The sequence below is a fragment of the Chrysemys picta genome, chromosome 5, assembly GCF_011386835.1.
Source record: "Chrysemys picta bellii isolate R12L10 chromosome 5, ASM1138683v2, whole genome shotgun sequence".
Lineage (NCBI taxonomy): Eukaryota > Metazoa > Chordata > Testudines > Emydidae > Chrysemys > Chrysemys picta.
The window spans coordinates 112,378,211-112,399,350 of NC_088795.1; the positions used below are offsets into that span (position 1 = coordinate 112,378,211).

A 21,140-nucleotide genomic window follows, 5' to 3' on the forward strand; every position below is an offset into this window, starting at 1 on the left:
TCAAGATCCTAGTTGAAGGGTAAACCAGTTTCTCTGCATCCCTTATTGTAAGTTTTTGAGAGGCTTGACACTCCCCATCAAAAATCCCCATCAAAAAGTTCATGGTGTAATAGGATAGTGATATGGTCTTGACGAAGCCAATGAAAGTTCTCCGACACACTCGTTACCTGTGAGCTCAAAAAAGGGCAGTGGTTAGATTCCTGGGTCTCGTGTGCCACTTGTGTTGCTGGAGGGGGAGGAGGATGGAAGAGAGGAGGATAACTCCCCTAGCCAAATACGGCTGCCCGTAGGGACCAAAAGTCTTAGAGCTTGGGGAGTGGTGTCTGTCTTGTGCTAAAATGCACACGTGAGAATTCTGCCAAAATTGTATCTTCAGAGAAGCAGAATTACAATATAAGTAATCCTGCCTTATAAGGTTCCCCACACTCTTTGCCACAACACTTGGGCTGTTGTAAAACAATATTGCCAGAATATTTAAAGCACAATTAAAATATATAATGAAACTGAGGTTATTAACTATAGAAACATCTTTTTTTGTCAAAATAAAATGTGATTCAGACATGTAAGGGTTCATTGTTGAATGGGATATGGAGATTTAGCCATTCAACTCCATTGGATGATTTTTGTATCTGTGAGAGTAAATCCCATGTATTGCATTGAAAACTCATCTTAAGTCAGCAAGAGTAAAAACTATAAGGGAGTAATGATCTATTTCGATAATTTTTCTAACTATTCTTATTCAGTGCTAAATTTTTTTTGCTTTGTTGATTTGGCAGACCTTTTATATTGCCGCAGAAGGTGGGATTTTACTTTACTTTGGTGTTTCTCAAACTGGTCTATGACAAAGTTGCTAGTGATCTGACGAGACCCAGCTGATCACGTGATGCTATCTCTATTCCTTTTTCCAGCTGGTAAATGCATTAAAAGATGGCTAAAATATGTTACACACCTTTCCTAATACTACTTTTCTGTGTTGGAAAAAATTAAGCAATTGCTGGTTTTGCCATAGGGGTATTGTGTGAACACAAATTAAAGGAGATATGGCCTCATAATTGAAAATGGGAAAAGAAATTGTTCTCTAAGACAATAGTTTCTCTATTAGAACATGGTACACACCATGAAAAAGTTTGAGAATTCAAATGTTAGTTTATTACAGAACTACAATTGGTATGGGACATTCCTAATGACCTCTTACCAACTTGGCTTGGCAATCCTGAATTGACAATGTGGACAATGAAAGTTAACTTAATGTGTAAGTGAAACAGCTCTTTGACAAACTTAATCTTTGGAACATTCTGACATTCTCAGAAAAACAATCAGTACTAAGGATTAATTGTCTGGTAAAACTACAGTCTTAAAATAATGTTTTGTTTGCTATAGTAAAAGTTCATTCTGAAAGTAACATTACACTGACTTATAGCTTTATTTAATTCTCTTGCACTATTTTTGTTTAAACACCTTTCACATATGAAACCACAGACCTAGAAGTCTACAAGACAAATTTCAGCTCAGTATATTTATATTTTAAAAGTCAAAGGGCTAGATTCTGGTACCCTTACTTACATTAAGTAGTACCTTACTTTCCAGGTAATCTCATTGATTCCATGGAATTATACATGGAGTAAAGTAGAAAGGGATTCAAAATCTGGGCCAAAATGATTAAATTTCTTGAGTAAGTATTTTACCATTATTAAAAGAAAGATAATCAAAGAAAATTGTTCATTTATATTAATGCATGTGTTCCATGTGTTTTTCCCCCCCTAGATCTTCCTCAGAACTGTGATCCTAACATTCCCCTAGTTGCTCAGGAATTAATGAAAAAGATGATCCGTCAGTTTGCAATTGAATACATTTCAAAAAGTAGCAAAATTCAAGAGAATAAAAATGGTTCATCATTTGAACCAAGTCTGATATGTAAAAATATCCAAATGAACCAAACGGAAAACTCCCTTCAGGAAGAACAGGATAGCCCTCTAGACCTCACTGTGAATAGAACTCAAGAACAGAAAACTCAGCAAGGTAAATCTTTTGTGTCTGTTTCTTTAATATGCTGCTGTTTTGAAATTGTTTTCATGTAGAATTGTCTTATTGTCCAAATCTGAACAATCGAAAATAATCACTATTTTAAAATGTTTCTCTATGCAAAGTAGCATTCAGTACATTAAAATAAATTCTATTGTAGATTATTAAAATCCATGTATAAAAAAAATCAGTTACTGCATGATTGATTTTTCTGTATTTTTTCCATATTAACAAATGGTTCTCTAAACAGCTGCAGAAATCTCATGGGAAAACTTTGAAAAAATTATTTCAAAAAACTTTTTTGTTTGTGTGCCATATGTCCCTAAAAGCTAAATATTCCCACTCCTGGATCCATGCACTCAATGACTGGTGGCAATTCAGCAACCTTTGGAACACTAAAGCTCTTAAACCACCTCACCAATGTGCAGCATAAACCTGTTGAATGATCTACTGCTTGCTTCCCTCATTTACTTTTTGCATCATTAACAGGATGGAAGTACATATTATACCTATTTGGTTGCTAAGAAAGTGAGGAAACCAGTTTATGATGACTTTATTGAAGAAATGGGATTTAAGAAGCCTGAAAGGGAGGGAGAGAAGATACTGGTGGATAAGTGGATGGTGTTCCAAGCATAGAGGGCAGTATGAAAGGAGGCACAAAGTCCGAACAGGAAAAGATGAAGGGAAAAGTAAGGATAGAAATTTAGTAGATGTGTATGAGGAAGTTTTAAATGGAGATTCTGTATATGTAGGGATGAGATATTGAAGAACCTTGAAAGTAAGGACAAGGAACTTGAGTGTGTGTGTGTGTGTGTGTGTGTGGAGTGTTGTATGGTTTTTTTTATGTTTTTGTTCTTTAGGATGCTAATAAAGGGAATCGGGTGGAGTGATGGCATAGTGACAGGAGGCGGTGGGATTTTGAATAGATTGAAGGAGGTAGACAAGGTAATAAGTTCTTTTTGGATATTTGGCTCATTATGTTCGAGCTGGCTGTGGAACATTAAGGAAATATCAAAGACAACTGAAGTTTCATGATGGTGATATAGATGTACAATTAACTTTTGTATCAATCCCAGCCCTTCTTCTGGCTTTTTTCATTTTTTCCTGCCTAATTTACCATATCTCTTCTTCCATGTTTACCTGCTTCTGTCCTCACAATCTTTCTCTGTTGGTATTTATATTTTAAGGGGGGGAATGCTGATATAACTTTACAATTTAATAAGTTAACCTTTTCTCTCAGCATCACAGTTTCAGTTTGTTTTTGTAGACTTGTTAGGTTACCTTTATAGAAACAGTGGAGGAAGAGATCTGGGATATCCTTTTTTGCCTCTGACTGACTCTAGGTACTGCTTTCCTTCTAGTACAGTATAGTAAGAGTGGCTGTTTTAGGCTGAAGCCCTCAGTAAAAACTCAGTATTTTGTTGAGAGATGGGGGGATGGAGATATGAATAGGGTGAATATAATACCACTGCCCAAAGATGGTGGCACTAGTCAGAATAGTTCCCTTGGGTCTCCAGGCCTGAATTTGGTCCAGCAACAGTTTTGCGGGAAAGGTTGATGATTCTGCCATGGCATTTGCAACTCTGAGATTAGGATCCCCTTGTGCATATGCATTAAGATACAGTCTTTAATTATAGAATCATCATCATACTATTTTTTCCACATGGATGCACCTCCCCTCACTACCTATGCTCTGCTCCTCACCCTGTGTTCCATTCAAAATTCATTGTTCATTTCTCCTGGGCATCAGCAACCAGAAGCATTGAGAGCACAGGAGAGACAGACTCCCTCCTCTCATTTCCTATGCCAAACACCACGGTGGCCCCTGATTGCAGGGCAGAGCAATTGCAGGGAAAATCCTTCTCACCACCTGCAGCCCTGGTGCAAGCCCAGTGCAGACAGACTCTTCATTGATTGTTTCTACCAAACTTCAAGTCTCAAGTGAGTACGTGTGAACTGCATTTTTTTTTTTTTTTTTTTTTTGAGGCTTATAATTTGGCCAGATTTGGGCAGTTTTTTCATGCAGCAGCAGAAGGCATATTCCTGATACCAGGGCAGCACCACCTTACCCCATACCCTCCAGTTTCACATCCCTGCTCTAAAGCATGGAGATGCTAGTGTTTTAGTGAAATGTTTGTAAGAATTTTTCAAGATGGACAAAACAACATAATTCTTTCCAGCCTTGTTCTAAGAAACAACTTAACTTTTTTTGTGAAATATTCTAAAAACATTCAGCCATCCAGCATGGAAAATTCAGCCCAAATGGTTGAAGTTCAGCAAAGTTAAATGAAAGTAACTAATAGAAAGTGCTTGGCATTGCTACCAGTTCTGCCTGTAATATGTTATGCACTTGCTCCAGGGAACTGTGCCAGGAATTGTGGGATAGATGCACCAATCTATAGGCCCTGCAACACGTGCGGGCACTGTTATATGAGGATGGGCACACGGTGTACACCTGAAGCAGGGTGATTAATAAGGATAGATTGTACTGTAGCTTCAGGTGGAATTTTTTAGTATAAATACAGCCATAGCGGACAACTAGGAGAGCTGGGAATTGCCATGTTTGTCACAGAGGAGAATCGCAAGGTCCTCCCCCAGTTGCTTTATCAAAGGAAGAGATGCAGGAGTAGACTCTGGGGAGTCACAGTACTGGAAGAATATGCCTGTCGACCCTGAATCTCCACTCTGTCACTTTGAGTACAGAAGGTGGGGGCCCGCAAGGATTTTAAAAATTAATACTTGCCACTCCAGGCTTCTTTAAACTCCCAAGGTTACAGCTTTTCTCTGACCTTGGCTTGGTAAATGCTGCCATCACCCAAATGCAAAAAAAACCTCTGGACCCAGGAAGGAGCACTTGGGAATTCCTCCCTGTGGGGTACCCTCAAGCCCTTTTCCCACTCCCCCTCTGGGGAAGAGCTGAGAGAGAAAACAAAGGAAATTAGTTGTTGCTACCAGCTAATCAAACAACATGAACAAACCTCTTAGGACACCAACAGTCCAATACTGTTCTTAAAAAAGGTGAATTCTATTAAAAACAAAAAGGAAGAAAATACATCTGGAATTTAGGCTTTTGCTAGATTTTAAAAGAGCAATTCCAAAAATTAAGCACCCAAAATAGCTTTCTTGGGGGTTAGCTTAAAGGTTACAAGGAAACAAAAGCATCTGAGATTAGCACAGAGGAGTTTACAAGCCTTAAAAAATAAACAGAAATAAACCTAATCGCGTCTTTCTAAACATTCCTAATTTACTTACATATTTGGGTTGTTAAAAGTTCTAGATATGATCTGATGGTTTTCATGTCTGTTTCAAACTTTACACAGCATTCCTGCTGCCTGTCTCTTCAGCCCAGAGAGAGCAACAGACCAAGGGAAAATTTCTTTCCCAATTTTAAAAAGTTCTAGCCTTCCCATTGGCTCTTTTGGTCGGGTGGCCACTTTTTTTTTTCTTTACCTGGGGGACTTTTTAACCCTTTACAGGTAAAGCAAGTAGAGAACAGCTACCAAGGGGGATTTTTACAGCTAACTGGCTGGCTTGGTGTCCATGAAAGGGAGCTTACGCGTGTGTGTCGTCCTCTTCCTTCCCCCCCCCCCCCACACACACACTTCATTTATCACCCCCTCCCCCAGACTAACACGGCTACCCCTTTGATACTTGACACTTCTCAGGCCACTGAACTGCATTTGGTTGTGTTTTCCTGGTCAGGTCTGTCACTGGGGTGGTAATTTGGCTGTAGTTTGGTACAAATCGTCGGTAATACCCAGCCCAAGAAGGATTGGACCTGCTTCTCTGACTTAGGGACAGGCCAATTTTGGATAGCATTTACCTTTGCATGTAGGGGGTTGATAGTACCTTGACCCACCTGTCCAAGGTACATTACACTGTTTAGGCCTATTTGACACTTTTTGGCCTTAATGGTTAATCCTGTCTTCCTTATGCGCTAGAAGACAGCTTGGAGATGTTCCAAGTGTTCTGCCCATGAATGTGAGACTATAGTCACATTGTCGAAGTAGGCGACTGCAAATTCCCCAAATCCAGCCGGAAGGTTACGTACCAGTCTCTGGAAGGGGCAAGTCAATTTCACAGTCCGAAAGGGAGCACATTAAATTCATACAGCCCTACATGAGTGATGAAGGCTGACCTTTCCTTGGCTGGATCATCTAGCGGCACTTGCCAGTACCCCTTAGTTAAGTCTAAGGTGGAGATGAACTGGGCACGTCCCAGTTTCTTCAATAGCTCATCTGTACATGGCATTGGATAGTTTTCTGGGCATGTTACAGCATGTAGTTTACAGTAGTCCGTTCACAAGCGGATTTCCCCATCTGATTTGGGAACCAGAACCACTAGAGAGGCCCATGCACTTCAGAGGGGTGGATTACACCCATCTGTAACCTGTCCTTGCACTCCCTTTCTATTGCGGTTTCGGTTTGAGGAGCCATCTGGTAGGGTTGGGCTCTAATTGGGCGAGCATCACCTGTGTCAATGGAGTGGTACACTCGTTCTGTCAGTCCTGGGATGGCTGAAAACATTGGCGTGAAGCTGGTGCACAGCCCACTTTTTTTTTTTTTTTAAACCTGGGGGACTTTTTAACCCTTTACAGGTAAAGCAAGTAGAGAACAGCTACCAAGAGGGATTTTACAGCTAACTGGCTGGCTGGGTGTCCATCAAAGGGCGCTACACCCCCCCACACTTCATTTATCACAATGCCCTTCAGCTTCTTGACTGTTAAATGGGACTGGACTGTTGAAAAATACTGGTCTGACAGGAAAGGGCCAGGATGATACTTGTGGCACCAAATTGGTGACCCAGGCTTTGTTTCCTAGATATGGTAAGAAGACACTGCTTGCTATTTTTATTCAGCTATGACCTTTTCTCCGGACTTAATGCTTCCTCCAAATCCAGCAGCATTAAACCTCACAATGACAAAGGCTAACACCATTAATGTATGTAAGACACTCAGGTAAACATCATAACCTAATGCATGAAGTCTACAGCATCCTAAGCATTTTGCAGATTTTACTTTTACAATATGGTCTGGTGTTTGGGTATCCACTAATTCAGTAATTTCACCCTTGTGTATTATGCTGAATTAAAATAACTCTAAACTTTGCAGTTTGCTCACATGTCAAGTGATTTTTAAAAGACATGAATGTTATTGAAACCTCCAGAAATTAAGATATTTCTCATATAGATGCTCAAGCTGGTACTCTAGTCTTTAACCAAAAAAACATTTGAACCATTCCAAGAGTTGGTATTCTAATTCCTGTTCTTCAGAGTGGCCTTTTTCATGCCTTTTGTTTCTGCCAGGGTAATGCCCAAGCTTGGAGAACTGTTATAAAATAACAGAAGATAGTACTCTGTGTTCTATCCAATTTCTTCCCAAAAGTCAACATTGAGATTTACTATTTCCAAAACACTGGTCTGCTATCATTTTGCCAAATCCATTACTTCTAGAAGTCAGTTTCATAATAGTCTTGGTCTGCTTGAAGTGCTAGCTATAGCTAAATTAAGCCATGATTTAAACTATATATAGAATTATTACTCTTATTGACTTATAAAAGATCCTGAGTTTCCCCCTTAAATTATTAATTAGATTTTCCAGAAATATCCATGCATCCAGGACATTAATCCATCCTTTTGAGATTGCAGAGATTGTCCTACTGCATCAAGCATATCTTAGCTCAATGGCAAAAAATGTTCACTGATGACAAAATCAATGAGAAGAAAAAGCCTGTGAATTGGGAATTCTGGTAGCCTTCAGGACCACTTGTAAATAGTCTAACTTTCCTCCAGAATTTGCTCCTCTCTGTGCATGTCCACAGTATAAGGCATAGAGATGCAGTCTCCATTTTTTTTACTTTTTATATTGCTCGTTATCTCTATTTACTGTGTGTACTGAACAAGTAAAGTATATAGTTAGACCAAGAATACAGTCTGTAAAGGAAGTCAGTTAAGGTTAGAGAATATAAGTCTATCTGCCAAGATGCTGGTAATGGACTCATCCACTGTCGGCTGGGGAGCTCATCTGTGTTAATGGAGCTGCCCTTTGAACCTTTGGCATCCCGTTCTTTATACCACCTGCCTATGAAGACCATCTACTTTGATATATTTTCAAAGTATTTGAATGAAGACCTCCTTTTGGTTAAATCCCTGGCTGTGCTAACTGTAGCCTGCAGAGTTCTTAAATTCATAGATTCTAAAGCTGGAAGGAATCACTGTGGTAATCTAGTCTGACCTCCTGTATAATAACAGGCTATGCAACTCCCCCAAAATAATTCATAGAGCATATCTTTTAGGAAAACATCCACTCTTGATTTAAAATTGACACTGATGGAGAATCCACCACAACCTTTGGTAAGTTTTTCCAGTGGTTTAATTACCCTCATTTAAAAATGTGAGCCTTATTTCTAGCTTTGTCTAGCTTCAAATTCCAGCCATGGGATCATTTTATACCTTTCTCTGTGAAATTGAAGAGCCCATTATTACATATTTGTTCCTCATATAGATACTGTAATCAGGTCATCCCTTAACTGTCTCTTTTTGTTAAGCTAAATAGATTGATCTCCGTGTGTCTATCACTATAAGGCATGTTTTCTAATCCTTTAATCATTCTCATGGCTCTTCTCTGAATCCTCTTCAGTTTATCAACTTCCATCTTGAATGGTGGACACCAGAACTGGACACAGTGCTCCAGCGGCAGTCGCACTAGTGCCAAATACTTAGGTGAAATAACTTCTCTACTCTTACTTGAGATTCCCCTGTTTATGCACCCCAGGATTGCATTATCCCTCTTTGGCCACAGCATTGCACTGGGAGCTCATGTGCAACTGATCATCTGCCATCACACCCAAATTTTTTTGAGTCGCTTCTTCCCAGGATAGAGTCCCCCATCCTGTAAATATGGCTTACATTCTTTTCTCTAATGTATATGTTTACATTCAGCCACATTAAAACATGTACTATTTGCTTGCACCCACTTTACCAAGTGGTCTATATTGCTCTGTACCAGTGACCTATACTCTGTTATTCACCATTCCCTTCTTCCCCCACCCTCTCCCCCCCAATTTTTTCTGTCATCTGCAAACTTTATCAGTGATGATTTTATATTTTTTCCAGGTTGTTAAAAATGTTAAATAGTGTAGGGCTAAGAACTAATCCCTGAGGGACCCTGCTGGAAACACATCAACTCAATGATGATTCCCCATTTACAGTTACATTTTCAGACCTATCAGTTAAACAGCTTTTAATCCATTTATAGTGTATTGGGTTAATTTTATATCTTTCTAGTTTTTAATCAAAATGTCATGCTGTACCAAGTTAACCACCTTACAGAAGTGTAAGTTTGTTACATTGACACTATTAACTTTATCAACCAAACTCATAATCTCATGAAGAAAATAACAGGTTAGTTTGACAGGATCTATTTTCCATAAACCCATTTTGATTGGAATTAATTATATTACCTCCTTTAATTCTTTATTAATCAAGTCCTGTATCAGTTGCTCCATCTTGACCATGATGATTATCAGATAGGCAGGCCCATAATTACCCGAGTCATCCTCTTTACCCTTTTAAAATATGTGGCACAACATTAGCTTTCTTCCAGTTTTCTGAAACTTCCCTGGTTTTCCAAGACTTATTGAAAATCAGCATTACTGGTTCAGCAAGCTCCTTAGCCAGCCCTTTTGAAACTTTGTTGCAAATTATCCAGACTTGCTGATTTAAAAATGTCTAACTTTAGTAGCTGCTGTTGAACATTCTCCTGAGATACTAGTGGAATGGAAAGAGTGTTATCATGTGATATGGCTAAATCATCTGTTTTTTCCCCAATACAAAAGAGAAATGTTTACTAAACACTTCTGCTTTTTCTGCATTATTATCGATAATTCTACCATTTCCATCTAGTAGTGGACCAATATATCGAAATATACACAAAATATATCATAACGACAGAAGAGGTAGTGCTGGTGGGGGAGTGGTGCTATATGTGAGAAAGCATAGAGTCAAATGAAATAAAAATCTTAAAATGAACCAAACTGTACCATACAATTTCTATGGATAGTAATTCCATGCTTGAATAATAAGAATATAGCAGTAGGGATATACTACTGATCACCTGACCAAGGATGCTGATAGTGACTGAGAAATGCTCAGGGAGATTAGAAAGGCTATACAATTAAGAAATAATAATAATAATAATGAGGTATTTCAACTGTCCCCATATTGACCGGGTACATGTCTCCTCAGGATGGGATGCACAGATGAAGTTTCTTGAAACCTTAAATGACTACTTCTTGGAGCAGCTAGTCCTGGAACCCAGAAAAGGAGAGACAATTCTTGAGTTAGTCCTCAGTGGAGCACAGCATCTGGTCCAAGAGGTGAATATAGCTGGCCACCATGGTAGCATTTCATTTCAGAAAGGGGAACTACATAAAAATGAGTAAGTTAGTTAAACAGAAATCAAAAGGTACAGTGCCAAAAGTGAAATCCCTGCAAGTTGCATGGAAAAATTTTAAAGACACTGTAATAGAGACTCAACTTAAATGTATACCCCAAATTAAAAACTATAGATGACCAAAAAAGTGCCACCATAGCTAAACAGCAATGTAAAAGAAGTAGTTAGAGGCAAAAAGGCATCCTTTAAAAAGTAGAAGTTAAATCCTATTGAGGAAAATAGAATAGAGCATAAACTCTGGCAAGTGAAGGCCAAAAAAGAATTTGAATTTGAAGAACAGCTAGCAAAAGACTCAAAGTAATAGCAAAAAACATTTTAAGTACATCAAAAGTAGGAAGCCTGCTAAACAACCAGTGGGGCCACTGGACGATCAAGATGCTAAAGGAGCACTCAAGGATACAGCCATTATGGAGAAACTAAATGAATTCTTTGCATCAGTCTTCACAGCTGAGGATGTGAGGGAGATTCCCAAACCTGAGCCGTTCTTTTTAGGTGACAGATCTGAAGAACTGTCCCAGTTTGAGGTGTCAGTAGAGGAGGTTTTGGAACAAATTGATAAACTAAAAAGTAATAAGTCACCAGGACCAGAATGTATTCACCCAAGAGTCCTGAAGGAACTCAAATGTGAAATTGCAGAAGTATTAACTGCAGTCTGTAACCTATCATTTAAATCACCTTCTGTACCAGATGACTAGAGGATAGCTAATGTGATGTCTATTTTTAAAAAGGGCCTCAGAGGTGATACTGAATTTAGGCTTACCTGCCTGTAATTGCCAGGATCCGGCAAATTGGTTGAAACTATGGTAAAGAACAAAATTATCAGCCATGTAGATGAACACAATTTGTTGGGGAAGAGTCAACATTGACAAGGCATGATTTCCTTTTACAAAAACAATCTGCTAGAATTTTTTTGAGGGGTCAACAAGCATGTGGACAAGGGGGATCCAGTACATATACTGTACTTAAATTTTCAGAAAGCCTCTATGAGGTCCCTCACCATAGGCTCTTAAGCAAAGTAAGCTGTCATGGGATAAGAGTGGTCACCAAATGAAATTAATAGGCAGCAGGTTTAAAACAAAAGGAAGTATTTCTTCACACAACTCACAGTCAACCTGTGGAACTCTTTGCCAAAGGATGTTGGGAAGGCCAAGACTATAACTGGGTTAAAAAAAGAAATACATAAATTCATGGAGGATAGGTCCCTCAATGGCTATTAGCCAGGATGAGCAGGGATGGTGTCCTTAGCCTCTGTTTGCCAGAAGTTGGGAATGGGTGACATGGGATAGATCACTTGATGATTACCTGTTCAGTCCCTCTAAAGCACCTGGCATTGGCCACTGTCATAAGAAAGTATACTGGGCTAGATGGACCTTCAATCTGACCCAGTATGGCTGTTCTTATGTTCTTAATACCATTGTTAGGATTCCATTTGTTCCTAATTGACTTAAAAAATCTCCTTATTGTACTTAATCCAGCTAGCCATAGATTTCTCCTTGTGTCCCTTTTCTTCCCTTACCATTTGTATACAATTCCTGGCTTCTGATTTGTATTTATTACTGTTAACTTCCCTTTTCATCTATTTGTAATATTTCATTTTTAATTTTTTTTTTAAGAACTGCCTTCACTTCCCCTCCAAACCAAGTTGGTTTTTTAGTGAATATGGCCTTCTGATTGTGACTTTTTTGGGCAACTAGTAAAGCGTTCTTAAACAATTCCCAATTATCATTCACATTTTTCTGATTAAATTCTTCCTTGCATCTAATTTGGCTCATAATTGTTTTCAACTTTGTGAAATTGACCCTTTTAAAGCACCAAATATATATATATATATCACTGGTTTAGACTTTATTCTGTTTTCACATTAGAAATGTAATCAAGTTGTGATCACTCGTACCTAAATTACCATTAATTCTTTCTCAAATCCTTGTTTGAAGAACTTTATTCCAAACAGCAGTTCTTCCTTACTCTGAAGGGGGCATCTTTGGGAGCTTCTTGGTCAGACACTTAATGAAATAGCTTAAAATTAAGATGTCCATACTTTAGGAACGAGAAAAAAATAAGGCTTCTAATTTCAACTTTCGAGTCTTCATTATCTGCCCTGGTCCTACTTTCATGTACTCCTTCCTTCCTTCACCAAAACAATTAATGTTACTTCTACAAAGCCAGAGGGTCATCTTCCAGAAGCAGGGACCACAGTGCACAAGAAATCCTTTTGACTATTTCTGACTTACCGGACCATTCTATATTAGGGCTACTGCTTTTTCTGCACTTTTTTCTTATTCAAATTTTTTTTCATCTCTCTTCAATATCCCATTAAAAAGAGTGTGTAAAAGACATTTTATCATCTTGCCATACGACAATGACTTCAGTTCTCATAGCTATTCTTGGTGACCTGTTTGTTTATTTAGCAATGAATAAACTTGCTAGAGGAAGGACAGAGCCAACTGATCTTAGCCTTTGTCTTAAATTGTTCTGTTGCCACCACCGAGGCTCAAGACTGAGTTGACCCATTTAATCATATATCCCCATCATCCCAGGGAACTCTTTCTTATTCACAAACTTATAGGATATTTATCTGTGCTTTGACAGCCACTCAGCTAGCAACTGTACATAGCAGTTGTGCTTCAGAAGCCTGTGTTTCCAGTCCTAGGCTCTTTCCTACCTTAGCCTGTCATTGGCCACATGTTAATCCAAGCCCATCTCCAGAAGCATGGAAATTCCAGTGATTCCATCTTGATGACTGTCTAATTCAGGGTAGTTCTCTTTGAAGATGTAATTAAGTGTTTCCCATACTCTTGTCTTTTTCCAAACCTTAGGTCTTCTGAACCCTGTCAGAATCTCCCTTTTTCCATTCAGAATATCATCCACTTGGGAGTTCTTTTCCACATGGAACAGAGGTGGTCTTGCTGCGTTGTCTAAAAAGACAATGTATCTGGCTAGGTATTTCAAGCTCTTCAGCAGAGCTTTCTTCCTCCAGAAAATGGGCTACTTGCCCTCTTATAGCCGGTCTCACAGTAGTTCCCTGGTCCACTTTCTATTTCTGTCTCTTCTGCTGTACTTGGTAATCATGAACCTCTGCACATCTCCAGTGCATACTTAGCATCTTAAGGCTTGCTCCAGATGCCAGAATCCTTTGGCTTACTAGGTAGATACTATTTAGTGACTTGGCCCAATGCTCTCTTATTAGTCATTTTTATTATTATTTATTTGTATTGTGGTGTTGCCTAGGAGCCCCAATTAAGGAGCATGACTCCATTGTGCTAGTTACCATACAGACATGTAACAAACAGTCCCTGCTCAGGAGAGCTCACAAGAGATGCTAGAAGAGATTTGTAGGTACAATAGCAAGTGAATAGAACTGGCTGAAAACTAGAATTTCCATTCTGTGGAAAATTAAAAAAAAAATTCATTGATAAATAGAACAAAACATGAAGTTTCAGAACTTCCAACTGAACGTTATATTTTTGTTTTGACTTTTTATAAATGTTTCTAAAGCTACTCAAAGCCCCAACAATCTGCCATGTGGGCAGAGGAGCTAGGGCTTTTGAGCTGCTGAGGAGACAGGGACCTTGTCAGCTCCAAGGAAAGTCTGCTTGGCGTGCTGCTGGAGAGCTTGGGAGCCCTCGTCCAAAGGCAGCCCATCTGACATGTTGCCAAGGAGCTAGGAGCCTGGGCAGGCAAGCTGGCCAGAAATCAGGAAGGTATCCAACAGAACCCTGTTTGGTTTCTGTCATCATGTCATTAAAACTACCATGTTCCTGTGGCACATTTCAATTTCAACAGCATTTTCTGACAGAAAAGCATTCCTTCAGAAAATTTCTGACCAGCTCTTCAAATAAATCACTTAAGGAGAGATTTAAAAGGATAAGGTGTTATCTTTACAAATATCAATAGAGTATTTGCCATGTATTGGGGCTGGCATGAGAGAAAACGCAACAGTGCTTTCCTTTTTCACTCCTTCGTTTTTCCTTATTCCACCCTGGCTCTTTCTTTCCCAAAAGGGCAAACACCATCCTGGTGGATACTGTATTAAACTCTGGTTCATCATATACGTGGTCTAGCTGTTCAGACAAAGCAGATTACTCCTGCCACAAATTTTTAACCTCTCACTTTCAGAGAAGTTGTATACTTCAAAATTCAGGCAGAATGTTTTGCATGTGTATCTAAGGCTGTAGGCCCCTTCCTCCCCCCCCCCCCCCCCCCGAGTTCAGTCACAAATTTAATGAATGCATTATTTTTTTAACGAATATCATCAACATGGAAGCATGTCCTCTGGAATGGTGGCCGAAGCATGAAGGGGTATACGAATGTTTAGCATATCTGGCACGTAAATACCTTGCTTAGCGGGCTACAAAAGTGCCCTGCTAAATGCCTGTTCTCACTTTCTGGTGACATTGTAAATAAGAGGACAGCATTATCTCCTGTAAATGTAAACAAACTTGTTTCTCTTAGCAATTGGCTGAACAGGAAGTAGGACCGAGTGGACTTGTAGGCTCTGAAGCTGTACATTGTTTTGTTTTTGAGCGCAGTTATGTAACAAAACAGAAAAAAATTACCTTTGTAAGTTGCACTGTCATGACCAAGAGATTGCACTACAGTACTTGTGTGAGGTGAACTGAAAAATACTATTTCTTTTGTTTATAATTTTTACAGTGCATTTATTTATAATAAAAAATAATATACATTTTGATTTCAATTACAACACAGAGTACAATATATATGAAAATGTAGAAAAACATCCAAAATATTTAATAAATTTCAGTTGGTATTCTATTGTTTAACAATGCGATTAAAACTGTGATTAATTGTGATTAAATTTTTTTAGTTAATCACGTGAGATAACGGCGATTCGACAGCCCTATATTTCATACACAATCAATGTATCCTAAATAGATTTAAATTGTAGGATTATAGAAGTATAAGATGGACAAATATTTAGGAATGATGAGTGTGTATTAGGTATATAAGTAAAGCATGGCTGTAATGCAAGGCCTATAGGCTGAGGCCTGTAGGATTTTAGCTTAGCCATACTATACTGTAGACTTTAGAACATTTGACATGAATAGGTGACCTAGGTATAATCCTAGGTTACAAGATTACTGGAAAGGTCATCTTACAGAAAAATAGACTGTAATAGACACCAAAACTCCTGATTGTAACATCACGGAAAGTTCTGTTCTGATCACAGGTTACCATGGATACATGTTGTATATAGATCCTATTGCATATATGGGGAACTAAGACAACAACAACATAGAGTACCCCAGTATTCAAAGTACAGATAAGGAAAAGAGGGTTGAAAATGTCATGCATACGTATAAGGTTTTAGGCATGGTCAGAACAATATGAAAGAGGTTCACTGGCTGCATAAAAGGGGGAAGATGTACAAGAAACCCCAGAAGGAACCACCCTCATAGATGATGTAATTAAATGGGACTTTTTTTTTTTATTTGATTCTAGGATCTGAGGAGAAACAGTCAAATGAAAAAAAGTCCCATTCAATTACATCATGTAATGGCAGACAGCTAAAAAGTGATAAGTTTTTAAAATGCTTATATACTAGAAGTCTAAATAATAAGATGGATGAACTAGAATGCCTCGTATTAAATGAGGATATAGATATAATAGGCATCACAGAAACTTGGTGGAATGGCGATAATCAATGGGACACAGTAATACCAGGGTACAAGAAAGTGTAGAAGCAAATGAAGTAAAAATCTTAAATGAACCAAACTGTACCATAGAATCTCTATGGATAGTACTATGGATAGTAATTCCATGCTCTAATAATAAGAATATAGCAATAGGGATATATTACCAACCACCTGACCAGGATGGTGACTGTGAAATGCTCAGGGAGATTAGAGAGGCTATTAAAATAAAAAAACTCAGTAATAATGGGAGATTTGAACTAGATACATGTCACCTCAAGACGGGTTGCAGAGAGAAAGTTTCTTGACACCTTAAATGACTGCTTCTTGGAGTAGCTAGCCCTGGAACCCAGAAGAGGAGAGGCAATTCTTGATTTATTCCTAAGTGGAGCACAGGATCTGGTCCAAGAGGTGAATATAGCTGGACCGCTTGGTAATATTGACCATAATATAATTAAATTTAACATCCCAGTGGCAGGGAAAACACCACAGCAGCCCAACACTGTAGCATTTAATTTTAGAAAGGGGGACTACACAAAAATGAGGAAGTTAGTTAAACAGAAATTAAAAGGTACAGTGCAAAAAGTAAAATCCCTGCAAGCTGCATGGAAACTTTTTATAGACACCATAATAGAGGCCCAACTTAAATGTATACCTCAAATTAAAAAACATAGAAAACCAACAAAGAGCCACCCTGGCTAAACAACAAAGTAAAAGAAACAGTGAGACGCAAAGAGGCATCCTTTAAAAAGTGGAAGTTAAATCCTTGCGAGGAAAATAGAAAGGAGCACAAACTCTGGCAAGTGAAGGCCAAAAAAGAATTTGAATTTGAAGAACAGCTAGCAAAAGACTCAAAAAGTAATAGCAAAAAACATTTTAAGTACATCAAAAGTAGGAAGCCTGCTAAACAACCAGTGGGGCCACTGGACGATCGAGATGCTAAAGGAGCACTCAAGGATACGGCCATTATGGAGAAACTAAATGAATTCTTTGCATCGATCTTCACAGCTGAGGATGTGAGGGAGAATCCCAAACCTGAGCCATTCTTTTTAGGTGTCAGATCGAGGAACTGTCCCAGATTGAGGTGTCAGTAGAGGAGGTTTTGGAACAAATTGATAAACTAAAAAGTAATAAGTCACCAGGACCAGAATGTATTCACCCAAGAGTCCTGAAGGAACTCAAATGTGAAATGTGATCCTGGCAATTACAGCCCGGTAAGCCTAAATTCAGTATCAGGCAAATTGGTTGAAACTATGGTAAAGAACAAAATTTCAGACACATAGATGAACATAATTTTTGGGGGAAGAGTCAACATGGTTTTTGTAAAGGGAAATCATGTCCCACCAATCTACTAGAATTCTTTGAGGAGGTCAACAAGCATGTGGACAAGGGAGATCCAGTGGATATTGTGTACTTAGATTTTCAAAAAGCCTTTGGCAAGGTCCCTCATCAAAGGCTCTTAAGCAAAGTAAGCTGTCGTGGGATAAGAGGGAAGGTCCTTTCATGGATTGGTAACTGGTTAAGGATAAGAAACAAAGGTAGGAATAAATGGTCAGTTTTCAGAGTGGAGAGAGGTAAATAGTGGTGTCCCCCAGGGGTCTGTACTGGGACCAGTTCTATTCAGCCTATTCAGAAATGATCTGGAAAAGGGGGTAAACAGTGAGGTGTGAAAATTTGCAGATGATACAAATCCACTCAAGATAGTTTAGTCCTAAGCAGACTGCGAAGAGCTACAAAAGGATCTCACAAAACTGGGTGACTGGGCAACAAAATGGCAGATGAAATTCAGTGTTTATAAATGCAAAGTAATGCACATTGTAAAACATAATCCCAACTATACATATTAAATAATGGGGTCCAAATTAGCTGTTACCACTCAAGAAAGAGATCTTGGAGTCACTGTGGACAGTTCTCTGAAAACATCCACTAAATGTGCAGCGGCAGTCAAAAAAGCAAACAGAATGTTGGGAATCATTAAGAAAGGAATAGATAAGACAGAAAACATCATATTGCCTCTATATAAATTCATGGTACGCCCACATCTTGAATACTGCGTGATAGATATAGATAAAGATATATTGGTATTTGAAAAGGTTCAGAAAAGGGCAACAAAAATTATTAGGGGTATGGAACGGCTGCCATATGAGGAGAGATTAATAAGACTGGGACTGTTCATTTTGGAAAAGAGACGACTAACGGGGGATAGGATAGAAGTCTATAAAATCATGACTCTTGTGGAGAAATTAAATAAGGAAGTGTTATTTACTTCTTCTCACAACACAAGAACTAGGGGTCACCAAATGAAATTAATAGGCAGCAGGTTTAAAACAAACAAAAGGAAGTATTTTTTCACCCAACACACAGTAAACCTGTGGAACTCCTTGCTTGAGGATGTTGTGAACGCCAAGACTATAACAGGGTTTTAAAAATAACTAGATAAGTTCATGGAGGATAGGTCCACAAATGGCTATTAGCCAGGATGGGCAGAGATGGTGTCCTTAACCTCTGTTTGCCAGAAGCTGGGAATGGGCGACAGTGGATGGATCACTTGATGATTACCTGTTCTGTTCATTCCCTCTGGGGCACCTGGCATTGGCTACTGTCTGAAGACAGGATACTGGCCTAGATGGACCTTTGGGCCTTTCTTATGTTCTTCTGATCATTTGATGAGAGATACATGAGAACTTAGAATATTTTTGGGGATGTGAGTATGACTTCAGTATTCGTCATTGCATGGGTTTTTGTAGGATTTATATATGCAACGGTAATTGTAACTTTACGTATTGCTGTAATAAAACTTGTAGTACAGATAAGACTTTATATTTGTGATTGTGTCTGTGATCACTACCTTTGTTCTTTGTATGTTCCTGGAGTCTCCAAATTTGAGAAAAGCATCATTTTGTCAAGTTTGAACTAGCAACAGGAGCTGAACCTATTGTAGTTTGAATACAAAATCACTAAATTAAGTTTAAATATAAAAGACTACAAATGGTATGTGATTGACTGTCATAAAGCAAAAAGGACAAAGTTAAGGTTGTTTGTACAACCATAATTTTGGTATATCTAGATATTTTTAATGTTTAACTATACAAACTTAACACTGCATTGATATAGCTGAGCAGAAATAGCTCAGACAAAAAATGATAGCAAAGGTTAAATGAAAGGAGGTGAAGGAAGGTAATAGTTATGATAGAAATGAAATTAAATACATTAAAGTAGTTCATTATAAGCTGGAGAAAAAGACTGAGCAAAAGTTTAAAAAGAGGAAGAAATGTTATGGAAATTATCAACTTTTAACCTCCATATTCCAAAATTCAGGATTTTCCTAATCTATACAAGTTTTTTCTTTCTAGTTTTACACTTAGATTTTCAACAGGAAAGTATAACCCTGAGGATGGGAGTTTAGCCATTGACTTTAATGGAGCCCAGATTTTACCCATTATGTCTGCCCTGTGCTCTTTACATTAGCTGCCTTCAAATTGACAGATTTACCTGACAGTTGTTTTTTAAAGCCCTTAGTTGGTGTAGGTCCTGAATACATTCTTACCCACCCCAATCCCTGTCAGTGTTTTACTTTTTCCTTTAGTGTTGTGTCCCCTCTAACATATTTAATTTTAATTATTATGAGTGGTTTTATTTATAAGTAGTTTACTTAGTACCATATATACTCGTTCATAAGCCGAATATTTTTGGTAAAAAAGTGACGCATCAAAGAGCGGGGTCTACACAAGTAGCTTATAAATGGGTCTACACCAAAATTTGATGATTTTAAACTCTATGGAATCATTGAATTGAATATTTTGACACATTGTCGTTTTGTTTACCTGGAGCATCTGCAGGCATGGAGCCCCTCAGTTCCCTGTGACCACCGTTTGCCGTTCCCAGACAATGGGAGCTGCAGGAAGTGCATGGAGCCCCTCAGCGCAGCCACAGGGAGCTGAGGGGCTCCATGCCTGCAGACGCTCCAAGTAAACAAAACGTCCTGACCCACCAGCAGCTTACCCTGACGACCAGGAGCCAGAGTTTGCCAACCTCTGAAATATAGGGTTGGCTTATGAAAGGGCCATACGGTTTTTGCTATTTTTACCTAACCATCTCGGGGGTTGGTTTATAAACGAACTGGCTAATGAATGAGTATATACGGTACATTGTTTTATTTTTAGACATTTATCTTTTGTATAGAGATGCAAAGTGTATAGCCCAGGGAACTTTAAAAGTCAAGTTGTGATACATACAGTATATATTTGATATCCATTTTACTAGAATAGTCATGCAATCACATTCAAATTTCTCCTTACCCATCCAGCCAATACAGTTAAACTTTTCATGGAGAAGATTTGGAGAAGGACCAATAAATAAATAAATCTGTTGTCCTTGTGTGTCGGTGTGGATCCCATTGTAGGTGTGCATGTGTATAAGGACTAGATTCTTTTAGCTAGCAGTGTGTATTTGGGGTAGTGCATGTGTCTTGTGCTGCCTTTTGCTCCCACATTAAAGCATAAAGGGTGTGACAGTTATGACCCTCCCTCAGTTCCCTTTTACTGCCATTGGCAGAGAAATGGAACCTATCGGTATCCTTTCAACTCACATGAGAGTTGTCAGCAATCTTCACCTAAATTTCTGGAAAACTTTAGAACAACCTTCTTACAGCATTTTGGACTGACTAATCCTCAATTGGTTCAAAATTCTTTGACCACTCCCCACCCACAGCAAGGCACCCTTGTACAAGGACCCCAAAATCCTGGAATCAAAACCCAAAGGCTTTAAACCTTGCTCATCCTGGGATGGACTAATTCTGCTTTAAGATGGGCACAGCAGATGCCTTTTCTGTCTGGGCAAATCCCATGTCTGAAGCAGGTGCTCAGTTTGCCTTTCATTCTGCACCTGAACCTGAAAATCATGGAATGCAAGACTCAGGCTCCATCTCTTAGAACAATCTATGAGAGCAGTATTGAAACCAATAGATCTGGGCTCGAAAACCACCATACCAGTCAAACCTGCATCCTCAGTGCTCC

The 21,140-nt window shown here is 38.7% G+C and overlaps 1 protein-coding gene across 17 annotated transcripts in view; it reads left to right on the forward strand.

The window, feature by feature from the left end:
• Nucleotides 1-21,140, forward strand: part of LCORL (ligand dependent nuclear receptor corepressor like) — a 169,209-nt gene that overhangs the window by 100,009 nt on the left and 48,060 nt on the right. For 16 of the 17 annotated variants that reach the window (XM_042855434.2, XM_005296175.4, XM_024110695.3 and 13 more), the window contains one exon: nt 1,765-2,019. In XM_042855434.2, coding sequence (XP_042711368.1) covers nt 1,765-2,019 — 255 coding nt within the window. Of the gene's footprint in view, nt 1-1,764; nt 2,020-3,772; nt 3,964-21,140 lie in introns of all 17 variants that reach the window. The other variant, XR_010601536.1, reaches the window with a different exon arrangement.